The 14,387-nt window shown below is 27.4% G+C and overlaps 2 protein-coding genes across 2 annotated transcripts; one reads left to right on the forward strand and one right to left on the reverse strand.

The window, feature by feature from the left end:
• Positions 1–419: 419 nt before the first annotated feature.
• LOC126836836 (E3 ubiquitin-protein ligase Bre1-like) lies at positions 420–3,380 on the reverse strand. The gene is made up of 6 exons (XM_050570490.1): positions 3,115–3,380; positions 2,393–2,565; positions 2,120–2,306; positions 1,851–2,039; positions 1,663–1,766; positions 420–826 (listed from the first exon to the last, which is right to left on the reverse strand). The coding sequence occupies exons 2-6, from the start codon at positions 2,552–2,554 to the stop codon at positions 689–691; spliced, it is 780 nt and encodes a 259-aa protein (XP_050426447.1). The 5' UTR covers positions 2,555–2,565; positions 3,115–3,380; the 3' UTR covers positions 420–688.
• Positions 3,381–7,130: 3,750 nt separating this feature from the next.
• On the forward strand, positions 7,131–10,205 carry LOC126836478 (microfibrillar-associated protein 1). Its single transcript, XM_050569941.1, has 8 exons — positions 7,131–7,496; positions 7,574–8,031; positions 8,108–8,198; positions 8,269–8,426; positions 8,493–8,665; positions 8,788–8,947; positions 9,629–9,718; positions 9,814–10,205. Exons 1-8 carry the CDS (start codon positions 7,445–7,447, stop codon positions 9,994–9,996), a joined length of 1,365 nt encoding a protein of 454 aa, XP_050425898.1. The 5' UTR covers positions 7,131–7,444; the 3' UTR covers positions 9,997–10,205.
• Positions 10,206–14,387: the final 4,182 nt, after the last annotated feature.

The raw sequence follows: 14,387 nt of genomic DNA on the forward strand, positions 1-14,387 counted from the left end.
GCAAATATTTTGTTCAATAAAATACTTCAATACAAGTCTACAAAATTAAATTAAAATAGCTAAATAATACATTATAAAAGGCAAGAATAAAGTTAATTTATAAGTATCATTATAGAGTATAATAAAAAATCTTCCTCGTCTACAAAAGTACAATGCATAATTAATCACACTTTTTTTTTCTTTGGGACATAATACAAATATTTTATAGGCTAATTAAATAACATAGAATTCATATACGAAAAAAATATCACAAAAAATAGTAAAAGAAAGAATTATACATTAATAATACGATAATAATGTAAAGTAAGTACTCTCTAGATTGTTTGAATATAACTGGTTTAGCTTTACTAAATCTAGAATTAGTTAAATAATAAAATAGTCAAAAAGTATTATAGTCAAAAAAATTAAATAGCGTTAGAGTCTTACAATAGAATTGACAAAAATTAAGTTGATGGAAATAGCGGTCAAATATGTTTACTGGCAGTGAGATTCAATATGAAATACAATATATATTATACACCTATTATATTAAACCATACCTTAATAAATACTTATTAGAAGTACAGAATAAGTACTCATGTTATGTTATGTACAATGATTTCTTAACGATAAGTATGACTAGTAAGTAATTAGTGTTTGGATTAGGAAGTTTATTATTTCGTGGTTTTTCATATAATCCTTAACGGTGTTAAGTCGTTTCATCGTCTTGCAAGCTTATTATTCTCTCTTGAACTTTTACGTTTTCACATTCCAAGTCATCGATTTGATTACGCAGTTCTTCTATTTCCGTATCTTTACTATCAGCATAATCTTGAAGAGTTGATAACTAAAATAAAAATAAAACTACCTACGTTATAATATTTTTAATAGGATTTCTAAAATGTAATCATGTTATTAAAAAAAAAAAAATTATAAATTCAATAATATACCGGAAAAATTACATAAAACAATATTGTTTGAAAATTAATTTAACTGTCTTAGCAAAAAACCTATTTGTAATAATATTGTTTTTGACGATACAAAAATAACAATAATATTATTTATTTGAGTATATCATTATTAAATTTCTTCAGGTTTTTAACTTTGATAAATTAAAACTTTTAACATTTATAGTTTGAATATTATATTATTTCCAGACCTACAAAATATGTTTAATTCAAGTAAGAAGTTCCTTTTTGAATATAGATTTTGTACAATCTATACAAATAAAAAATTAATGAACAAGCAAAACTGAAAACAATTATTTTAAATCAGAGATTGAAAACAATTATTTTAAATCAGAGATTGAAAACAATTAATTTAAATCAGAGATTGAAAACATTTCAAGCCAAAATTTACATTATTTGTTTAAACTTTGATTAAAATTATCACCAATATGATTGTTAGATAGCTAAACTAATTTTTAACTTATAAAAAAAAAAGTGAAGTTTCGGAATGAAACGTTTATATTATTTCAATAGGCATAACTCAACTTCAAAATATTTTTTATTTACTTTATTTTTTTACAAGTTCAAAATCAGTTTAGCTATCAGACTAACATACTTTAAATGATTTTAAGCAACGTTTATTGTAGTTGTAACAAAACATAGGATAAATTTAGGATTGACAACGTTTTCAATCTTTGTTTAAAACCATTTACGTTAAATGCTAAAATAATTTTACTTTCAAAGTCATTTCATTCAACGACGATTTCAACGACTTGTTCAACTCTTGTATAATTGGGTTTTCTTTTTGAAGTATGCTATTAGCTTCTTGAAGAACTTCATCTGTAATATTAATTAGTTATAATAAATATTATGTTTGTTTTCTTTGCAACAGTAAAATAATCGAGTGTAATAATTTAGTGATACCTTTATCGATTTCTTCTTTGACAGCGCGTGCTATATTCTGACCTCTTATCATATGTTTATCAAAGGCCTCGACGACTTTCAGTAACGATTGTAGAGATGCGTCCATACGTTTAGTTAATTTTTCATCCAACTCATCTTTGTCCAATGTTTGTAATTGATACAAATACGGTGAAGCAACATCAGTATCATCTAAAATACATATAAAATATGAACACAAAGTAATCTGAAAATATGATTAGTAGGTAGAACATAAATATATAATGAAATACCTCCGCTTTTAACTGCTTCTGTGGTTTCATGATCAAACTTCTGCAGTAATATACGCATATTTTCATCAAATAGATTCCAGTGTCGATTTAAAACATTTGAATCTGAAATACTTTGCTTTCGACGTTGTTCCATCTGTTCAATATGACTTTTTGATTTTGCTATCGATTGGTTTTTTTCTTCCAACTTCTAATTAAATATTAAACACAATAAATTGTAATCACTTTTTAATGTTAAACACATCATAAATAAAATTCAGGCACAAAAACTCCAACCTCTGCTAATGCTTTATTTTCATTTTGTAATATTTGTAAAGTTTCATATTTCACATCATATAAAAGATCTACAGGTTTGACATCTTCTGGTTCATCATCAATCGGTTCTTCTTTTACAATGCCATAATCCAGAGCTATATCAGGATCAACATTGATGGACATACTTCCAGATTCTGTAAAATATGAATGTAAATTAATATTTAAAAAAATCACCAACAGGTCTTATTTAATTTGCTTATCTTTGCACAAAATATTTAAGGAACAGCAAACATTTTTCTTCGAGTGTTTAAACAATTGAATGTTAATACGTTTTATGTACTTTATCTAGTTGTTATATGGGCATAATCAAATTAGAATACAGCGATACCTTCCAGTTTACAATATGATGTAACACTATTCAACTGGTGAACAATTACAAGAACAGAGAAGAGGTTCTACTCCATCCAATAGAGATTTTGAATTATTTTAAAAACTTAATTAATATTTGCTAAAATTTCATGCAGTTAATTATTTTAAGATTTTTTTTTTTATAGTAATTTTTATTTATTGAAAAAGTCAGTTGAGGTTAGTAAGTAAATAACTAGTTTATAAAAATATACTTGCCCAAGCTCTATAGCTACCTATTGCTGGCTTACCTAACAAGTCATGACAGTATATACTATACAGTGCCTAACCTAACCTAACCTAGTTAGATAATTATTTTTTGGTTTGTAAGTACTTACAGTTCCTCTGTTGATCGAAGCTAACTGGCAAGTGACAACTGCTATTTGCTAACAGCTATGCAGCCCTCGTCTCTTGGAAATATTAAATAATACTCGATCAATAACAGGATCCGTCATGTTGGGTTTTTATTTATTGTCGGCAGTGTTGTTACATTGATGATAAAAACCAAATATTGACGTACTTAACAAAATTGTCAATTACTAAATGTGATCAATACTAGTGCTTGTAAAATGTACGGAATAGAACAGTGGACCTATATTGTTCAATGAACTTGACTATTTAATTTAATGAATAATTATACTCGAATAACTATTAATCAGGTAAATACCGTGACCAAATGTATAGGTATGTCGGCAACCTGTGATATTGATTTTGTCAATAGATGGCCGGTTTCCGTTCGTAAAGAGTATATGGCCGCCCGAGAAACCTGGCAGCCATTTTGGGGTCGTCACAAGTTGCTGACACACCTATTTACTTACCATGGTAAATTATTTATTTTTATAATCAGTTAACTGATAACGGATCATTTGATTACAATTAACAGTGTCAGCACTCGGCACACCACTATAACTTGGGGCATGACATATTTTATAAATTAAAATAATAATTGTAAATTTTTTAATATTAATATTATATTTAATATTAATATAATAATCTTTCATACTTAATAATATATTCATTATAATGTACTTGTTTTTTTTAATTTTAACATTTTTTCTTAAATAATAACCGATATTCAATAATAAATTGTGTCGTTCAGATTACTCCACATATGTTAATAACATACTTAATATACTTTACAAATTTGGCCGATCCCTACATAAATTTTAGCGTGTTGTAACATTAAGTCAAATCCAAAACTATATTCGATTTTTACTGTTTTCTTAATATCTTCATAATAATGTAGGTGCTATCGGATCTATTATGTTTATGCGACTACTGTATCTTTGTTATTTTTACCGACTATACTGTAAGACAAATACACAATTTTTAGTTTTTTAGGTAGGTATACCTAAATTATTGTTAAAAAGAAAAAGACATGATAGATCAATATCTATAAAAAAAAATTTAACCCTTTCTAATTTTAGGATTTACTTGATTTTATAATTTTCAAATACAATTAAGCTACATATAATCAAATAATCAGATTACATGTAATCTAATTTTTTCTTAAAACCTTGTACTGGTTTTTTAATAGCCTATGTTGTCATAATTTTTTTTTTCATTAAAGAAAATTTAAAAAAACTGATAAAACACTTAGAAAAAATCTTACACAATTAAATAGATTTTTATTTAATTTTTTTTTTTTGTAGCCTATCAAATTATTTTTTTATTTTGTTCTAAATATTTTGTATGTTGTACCTTGGGTTTCTTAGCCTGTATGTTATAATAATAATAATAAAATACAAAAATATTTATTTTATTAAAACTGTTTTTCTTTGCAATACAGATTCACACTAAAAGATTTTCTTAGTATTTTTTTTAAAGTTTTTAGTTTAAATTTATCGACATGTGCAGTTACATACCTGAAAGCACAACAACCACTGTAGTTGTATACCACCTCCTTCATTCTGAACACATAATTCCTTTGCTAGATGTCTGCGTTATTACTATTTATATGCTCATAAACATAGTTACAGTCAAATTATTTTTTTCTTTTTAACAATGTAAATTTTTCCTGAAAAGTAGAGTAGTAGAGTTGTTGTTTTATTTTAGTGTTAGCAATTTCTTTTCTGTGTTAAATTTGCCTTTGTGTGTGCATGAATGAACTACTACCATGGAGAACGGGTAGATTGATTCCGATGCATTTTTAATGTCAACACTGACATTAAAAATTAGATAATAACCTAGCTGTGTGAGTGAGACAATTTAATAACATACCTCTAAAAACAACTCTTTATTTGTCAAAGTTGTATTGCCGGGTATAAAAGCAATTGAATAAATAAATAGTCCGAATGTGATGTGGGTAACAAAATTATGTGTATATTTGAATGACAGGTGTTAGTCGATTAGGTATTATAATAATAGTAATTGGATGAACAATAATTATAAAACAATGATTATTTAACAAAATGTAATAAATAAAAAAATGTATAATAAAGATAAAATAATGTTTACCATGCATGGTTAAATATTATAAGTCATTGTCTATTCTCACTCAAGCAAACGGAGCGTTGCTTACTTGATAGGGGACATTATAATATTTATAACATAAATAAGCAGGGTCCACAGCAGTTGAGGTGTTTATTGTTTAAATATTTAAAAAAAATACACAGATATTATTTATTAATTATTTATATTAATGATGATTATTCTTATAAAAGCCTTAACTTTATGAAACCATATTGTAGTTACATTATGCCATAGCGTTAGAGTTAGACACATTATAAAACAAATAATACACACCAGTTTTTCTCTCAAGGCAAAGCTCTTTATATACATAAACACCAATGCCGCATGAATATATTCCAGCATCGGAGTATTTGGCGTACGTAAAAAAAGACTTATTATCAGCCGTTTGATGTAGCACATGATGTATCGGCTTGGAACGAGAAATAATCGAATGATTTAAAAACAATCTAATTTCAAGAATACAAAATTATCAGTATTGTACTACATTCATTAAAAAAAAAAAAATTTCATGGTAGTTAAAGAAATAATTGTTATATCTTACCTTATATTTGAAATTATATATGTATTTAATTATTATGCTAATTACTGGTTTAGATCACAGAACAGAATACAATGTATAGTGTAAAGCAATAATTCTTGCTGTTTAAAATAATAATGGAAAATATTTAGTTCTGGACCTGTGCCAAATTCAGATGAATGTATTTTTTTAAATATTTGTCCATGAAATAATACTTGTGGACTGACACAAGAATGGCTGCAAACAACAGCATTGCGCATGTTCATCGCCCACTTTCCTGGAAAGTTTTTCCTTTAAACCCCCCTAAAATAAATCAATATTGGACAGATTTGAATTTAACAGTTATAATTTATAACCAATCAAGCGAGATAAATGTGCAATGTGCATTGTGCTCTGCCTCTGCTCAGAGTTTTCTCTTCCATAAAATGTCTACCGTTAATTAACTCAGTGCGGCCATTTTTCCGTAATTTAATTTCTCTCAAAAATACCTATGTAATTTTTAAAGTTTTAATTTTCTCGTCAAAAACAATGAATAGTAAATCGATTTTTTCTAATCATTTAAAACGTAATCCCCATTAATATTTTACAGTTTACAGTAATTAAAAAGTTAAAATACTATAATTATTATTATAATTAATAAAGTGGACTACCACATGACAAAATAAATAGGTAACCCTGAAACTTACGATAAGCATAAAATGGCTGCCGTTTATTTCTTACAATCCTCGTTCTACAATTTTACTCAAAATAATTGTATTACAATATTATAGTCTTCGAAGTCTTAAAGAAAAGAATTATTATAGAATAATACATTTACTTAGGGTTCCAATATTAGCATGTTGTGTATAAGTAACTTCTACCGGACAGTCTGTACTGTCTCTACAGTAGTCAACTGAGTAATTACATAGACCTATAAAGATAGGTCTCTGTCTCTTTTTAACGATGTCGATATTCAGACCTCTCTCTCTACTATCAGTCCATTTCTTTATAGGTCTATGAGTAATTATAACAAATGGTTATCTAAATATTTTTTCTTTTACTGTAAAATATATATTTAGTTTTGAAGTACAAAATTTGGGAACTTATAGTTGCGACTCGACTAAAAAACAAAAAATTACTAAATAACTTAAATTTGATATTGGATTATATTAGTTAAAATTTTAAACCTAATACATTTACTTAATAACACAAAGCAAAACAAGGTGGACTCGGGACCATAGAAAAGAGAATAACATAATAACATTTATAAATCTCAACTACATCTTTTTTTTTGTAGAGTAGATTTGTGGACAAACTCGTACTTGTTATCATTATCATTATCACGGTGATGAGCATAGGAAATTGTTGATAAGAGTTGTAATTTCGTTTCATTTGTCGGTAAGCGTCTGCCGTCCGATAATTATGTTGACATAAAATATTATATAAAACGCTAGACGCGCATACTAAAGTGGTTATTTTTTTTTAAATTATACAAATAAATCCCTTAGGTTAGGTCAATAGCTGCTGTACCTTCGTTTGGTTTTTTTTAAGCTTTGTTGTATGATAATTGATAACACGGTTTCTATTTAATCAATCTGTGATTATACTACACTCTGATTGTTAGCAAACTTTTTTGCGATTCCAAAGAAAAAGTTCAGTTGTTTCTAGAAATATTTCCAAATTCTGTATAAACTATCGTTATGGAGGAAATTCAGAGTACAGCAGGAGCCATTCCAGTGCGGAACGAGAAAGGTATAGTTCAAATTTTTAATTGTATATTAGGTACAGTAATTTGATTTAAATGTTGTAACTATAAATTTCTTTTTCAGGCGAAGTTTCTATGCAAAAGGTTAAGGTCCATCGTTACGTGCAAGGTAAACGTCCAGAATACGCCCCCGAATCGACGTCTGAAGAAGAATCAGATGATGAAGATTTCATAGAATCACATAAAGTGCGTGGTGGTTCACCGCTCAACAATATCACTGACGATCATGTAGTTCATTTACCTTCCAGTGCACTCAACGACGCTCGTCTTAAACGTTTGGGTGGTCTTATTGTCCGACAAGGACATAAAGAGAGGCGTCCTCTGCATGAACCGCAAATTATAAAGGATGATGATTCGTCTTCAGAAGAAGAAGCAAAAGTGGATCGCAATCGCAGAAGTCGGCACCAAGTATCAGATGATGAAAAAGACAGTAATGACGATGATGGAGATTTGAGTGACAGTGAAATAGAACGTAGGAGGCAGCGGTTGAGACAAAAGGTTTTAAGCCAAAATAAGGAAAAGGTATGATAAAAAAATAATTAACTACAAGTGTATTTTAGTATGTATAATAAAATTAAAAATGTTGACAACCATTTAGGAAACAAATGAAGTACTCGAAAAAGAAGATGAAGGGCATGGTACAGATGACAACACTAGCGATGAATCATCTGAATATGATGATTTTTCGGGTAAATATATTAACGAGTGTAGTATATCTTTATCAATATTGTTTTTGAAAGTGTAAGACTTCTTTTTTAGCATCTGATGAAGAAACAGGTCCGCGGCTTAAGCCAATTTTTGTAAGAAAAAAAGACCGCGTAACAATTATACAAAAGGAAAAAGAAGACATCAAACAAAAACAGTTGGAGTATGAACAGAAAAAATTAGCAGAAGAACGCCGTAGAGCTACATTAAGGGTTAGTAAAACAATTATTGAACTGCAATTATAATTTACTTACTAAAAAACAAAATAAATTATTTAGATGGTCGAAGAAGAAATTCGTAAAGAACAAGCTTTGACTAAAGCAAACAGTGCACTTGCTGAACCTGCCTTAGACGATGTGAATACTGATGATGAAAATGACGAAAATGAATATGAAGCTTGGAAACTCCGTGAATTGAAAAGAATCAAAAGAGACAGAGACGAACATGAACAGTAAGTACTGTTAAAATAAATATTAATATATTATATAATATGTATTAATACACTTGATTTGAAAAAAAAAAGTAATTAGTTAAGTTTTATTATTGACCAAATAAATAAACAATACTTTTCAGGCGAGAAGCTGATAAGGCAGAAATAGAACGACTGAGGAATTTGACTGAAGAAGAAAGACGTTTAGAACTTAGACTCAATCCTAAAACGGTCACAAATAAAGCAGCAAAAGGAAAATATAAATTTATGCAAAAGTATTACCATCGTGGTGCATTTTACTTGGTAAGCGTTAAATGCTAAAAATATTTAATTTTTATTCTTATAAAACTACATTATCATATCATAGAATTTTCTGAATACTGTAATAATATTTCTAAAAAAAATTAAGATTTGTGTTAATTTAATTTACGTATCATTGTATTTAGGTCTACTGAACATCAATTTGTAGTTGATATTTTCAATACTATTAATTTACTTTGTGCTTAAATTAATGTTTAAATTTTATACATTTTACACACGGTCAAGTTTTAATAAAATTTGTTTCTCTGCTCTCCTGAAAAGTGGGGAAAACGTCGACTATGGAAAATAACCTAAAATATGACCATATTCTTTTATATTCTGTTCAAAATATAAGACATTTTATAAATTGTTTTTCTAAAAATATTAAGTGTCTAATTGAATATTCAGTGTGTGATCATAATATTTTTTGGCTACATAGAAGATTAAACTTTTTTGGAGATGAGAATATTTTTCTTGAATCCAATAAAGTTCAAACGACATTTTTGTGTCTACTGAAAAATTATTTTAACAAATTATATTTTTTTAATTTATATTGTTATCTTGAACAAAGTATAAATATACAGTGTTATTAACTCCATTTGTAGATTTGTCAGAACTGAATTCGCCTGAAATAGTAAAAAACTTACATACATGTGTTTTAATTCTTACCAATATTTTTTATAGGATGAAGAAAATGATATTCTCAAGAGGGATTACTCGTCTGCTACGCTCGAAGATCATTTTGATAAGACGATCTTGCCTAAAGTTATGCAGGTAAATCAATTAGTTATTTTATCAGTATTTATATATATGTATATATATATTGTCAAATATATTTATTAACATTAATACCGTTTTTTTTTTCTCAGGTCAAGAACTTTGGCCGCAGTGGTAGAACTAAGTATACTCATTTGGTTGACCAAGACACCACAAGTTTTGATTCACCTTGGGTGTCTGAAACCGCCCAAAATTTGAAATTCCACACGAATCAAGCTGCTGGTATGAAACAAGTGTTCCAAAAACCATCATTAAAAAAGCAACGTTCTAAATAAAAAATTTTTATAAACCTCGTGCACTAAAAATATTTTAGTTAGTAAATAAGTTTATGTATGAGGTAATTTTTCAAACATGTATAACTACTTTGAATGCATCATGTTCTTAAAAACTATTAATTAAAGCTGATACAAAACATTTTTTTTTACAATAGGTTAGTTTTTGACAATTAATCATTTTTAATAAATATCAAAATTATGAAATTGAATTTTGAATCACAATTAATTCCTGTTTAGTTTGGGAATAAAACTAGCTTATGTGCAAAAACATTTGATTTAAAACAAATGAGGAGAAAAAATATTGATGAGGTTGCATACATTTTAGATAATATGTATTTTCGTATACTCATGTACATTCGGTTAATATGCATATTTTTTAAATAATGTGTCAGCTAATTATAAGTACATCTCATAAGAGAGAATGAGTCGATTACTATAAACATGTCAGGCTTAGCAATATTATTTGAGACATCTTATATTTTTTTTTTGTAACTTAAATGCAGTGTAGTCATCACTAATGACTATTATCCACTTATGATAATATGTATATACTTCAATTTTTCTGTACAACTTTAACATATTAAAATAAATTAGAAACTTTGGAAACATTATTTCTTTGGAGTTTCCCTAAAACTATGCTCAATAAATAGATTTGTACATAAATGGAAACAGTAATGGTGGCACCGATCTCATCTCGATGACAGTTATTAAATAATTTGTATGATGTTTGGTTTTTCTTTGCACGAAACCTTTAGATTTGCTGTATCCATTAAGCAATTTTAGAACATATGGGATAATCGGTCTTTGATAGTAATGGTGGAATAAGTAACGTGTTATTGCAACAAGGTTATATTATTTGTAAAGTGTTATTAAGTTTCATTACATTCTGTAGATTCTGAAGAAATAAAAAAAATGAATTACTACTTTATAATATAAGTAAGTAGGTACTTTGAAATAAGTAAAGCGCTACAAAATGTTTAAAAAAATAGTTATTATTTTGAAATGAACGAAAACAATTTTTCATCATAGTTTATTGCCACGAGTTCTGTGGTACTTATTAAATTTTCAAAGCTTATGCTTATTTTTAGTTTTTTACCACTTAGCTTATATTAAATATAAAATATTGTGAAGCCATTACTTAACTTAAAAAAATAATCAAAATTTGAGTTCCTATAATAGATACCGCCAAAGTAATAAATAGGTATACTTTTTTGTTAAAGTATCGATAGTAAAGTAATTTGTAATGCATGAGATGCATGCATTACAAAAGTAGGATGACCAAGACTGTTTTAAAATACTCCCTTTAACCTTTAAAATACAGTTTCTTTTTTGAACTTAATACATTTGTTTTTAAAGTTTTAATAAATTAAAAAACAAATTTTTAGTAAGAGTTTGGACATGAATTTCTTAGTTTGTAAACTATGTTTATTCTGAAATTTTAAAAGTAGTTTTTTTAGAAAAATATGTACATCTAATTTTTTGGGGGGGAGGGGGTTAGGGTGTTGGGAAGTTGTACAATAAGTTCTTACGAATATCTTTGCAAATTATTTATGTAGGTACTCAACAACCATGCCAGTTGGTAATTGTTTAAATGTTTGGCGCCGCTGGAAGATACCTTAACATTGTATAAGTCTTTGAGCGGCCAACTATTGAAATGATGAATAAGTGCTAGTGTCTATAAAAACACTTAACCTTTTTATCTGGCATAACATTCTTGGCATTGACGTTTCTCAAGTTGCATCGTGTATAGATAATGACTAACGTGACACGTGTTTAAAAATCTATACCTACCATATAATTAATACAGCTTGCTGAAATTCAGCAAGAAAATCAAATTAAACAATTATTTAAAGTACATTTTAGAATATTGTATTTCAACGTATAAAACCCTTTGAAAATACTACAAAATGGGGTTTTTGTTTATTTCTGAGGACATATTCAATGAAAAAGTTAAAATTTTGTTATACAGTATAAATGAAGGGGTCAATGGATAAAGGTGTTAACCGACATTTTTGAAATTGTTTAGGAACGCCACTTTTGTAACTAAATATTACACGAAAACTATGGAACTTTTGTATATTCAATAGATGAAATAACTTATAAGAGGAAAAATATCGGTCTAGAGATCCTCTATACTATACTAACCACCATAACCCTTTTATTCGTGCAATAAAATGCATTTTCGAAAAAATGTTAGTTAACACCTTTCTCCATTGACCCCTTCAATTTATACGTATAATATAGGAGTAAAGGAAATCAAACAAAACGGTCGAACTGAAATGGTACTCATTTTCCAATCGTTTAAATATGATGAAGTTAGAATAAGACACAACCAATTTTTTTTAAAGATTTTAAACTTTTTTTAGAGGTAAGTTTTCTGTTTTTTAAATATTTATTATTCAACTTTTTATTATCTGACATTGGTTACTGTTTGATAGTAAAATAGAGTTTAAAGCAAGAATGCTAGTAAACTGAATAATTAGTAAACTATTCTTGTGGTGTTCATTTTTGACACAATCGCAAATCAATTATTATATTAATATAATAATAATGATAATAACTATTATCAACATTTAACAGATATTCTTATATGATAAAAGTCTTTGTTAGGCCGGCATGTGAGCAATGTTCATTATGCCTATGTTTTCACAAGCTGTGTTGTCCTATCTAATATGATATGTACAAATTGCGTTACAGTATAATAAAATTAGTGCCTTTCGAGTACAATTTAAAAATGTTGTACAAATTTGATCTTTATAAACAATAAAATGCGCGATATATTTTATGATTGTTTAGTTGAAATAATCAAGAGAAATAAAAATGTTAGTTATATCTCTTCAGCAATAATCACACCCATGTAAAAGAAAAAAAAACATGAAAGAACCTAAGACGGTGTTGAAGATGTGGTTAATTATTCCACTCGCCCTCCTCTCCAGCCGGATATGACTATCACTTAAATCGTTTATTAAAGATTTATAGACTTGATGATATTATAATGGACCCCGTATATTGGTGACAGACTATATGTAAAACGATGAATCAGAAATTACACATGCTATGGGAGTGTGACATCTAGTTTGGATAAAACGATAAGATTGAAACACATGTTAAACTTAGCTCTGTTTGTCTCGCACATACATTGGTAACATAGTTTGGTTTCCATTAGCGGTCCATTTAATAATATGCCTATGGTTAAAGACCTTGAAAATATATTATGCTAAAAAAAAATAATATTAATTATTCGAAGAACAATCCAAGTAGGAATTCGTCGGAATCGAAAGAAAGGATTTTGTTTACGACCGATTGCGCAGGTGCCTGTGGCTTCTAATGTAATCATTATACTAACATTTTATTGTTTTTGTACCAGCGATATCTCATGATGTCTTAGATAAGGCATTTTATTTATTTTTGTGTAAATCAAATATTAATGCGTGTATCATAATAGTTATAAGAAAGAAATAATAATTGTTTGCAGTTTTGTTAAAGTTGCATTTTTTAAAAATAATTGCTCACCCTTTTCGTTCTTAAAAAAAAAATGAACTAGATTCCCTCCGTTAATTTTTTTATTTTTAAAGTAGGCATTTAATTCTATTTATGTTTTCTATTTGAAATTGCCTCCTTCCTTTATTTTTCCTTACCAGATTCTTTAAAAAAATAATAATAATGACTAACATAGTTTATCATAGACTTGGAACAATCTATTTTATGGCCCAAACAATTTGTTTTCATTTTTTTTTTACTAAACATTGTTTTATTAAATTTCTCTGGTCGCGCTTCGCTTTTAGTTAAAATATTCATTTAAAATTATTAATTAATCAATACTCAATTAATTGAACTTTAAGATATAATCAAAAACCTATTAAAAATATTGCTTTTCAAAATGTGCAAAAACTAATTATTTATTCTTAAAATATGGATCTATAGTCTATACTTGACTTTTCTTCAGATGTATAAATTAATAAACCTATTTTCCTTATTATTTTCATTAGTGTTTGCAGAATTTGAGAGACATTTTTTTTATTTTTGCTAATATTTTAGAAATATTGGCTAAAATGACAGGTACGTTAATTACATGCTGACTAGCATCTTAAACTAAACAAAATATATTTTATCTCTTATATTCATAAATATTTAGAGAAGGGTTAGTTTAAAATAAGTTTTGACAATTGATTTTTGAACTTTTTTTGGCAATAACTCAAAATTAAGTGCGACTAGAAAAATCTAAAAGCCCAATCGTATTTAAAATAAAAAACGTACATAAGGAAAACAATTCTCAAAGTTATAAAATATATTAAATTTATACTCTGATTTATACTGAAAAATAAAAATTTGTTTTACAATATACGTTTACAAATTATCAATTACACTACAAATATTACTGGTGATTAACA

The sequence above is a fragment of the Adelges cooleyi genome, unplaced genomic scaffold, assembly GCF_023614345.1.
Source record: "Adelges cooleyi isolate 19-005CV unplaced genomic scaffold, UGA_ACOO_1.1 ACOO_flye_CR_arks_rails_tigmint_CR_PRNA_247, whole genome shotgun sequence".
Taxonomy (NCBI): Eukaryota; Metazoa; Arthropoda; class Insecta; order Hemiptera; family Adelgidae; genus Adelges; species Adelges cooleyi.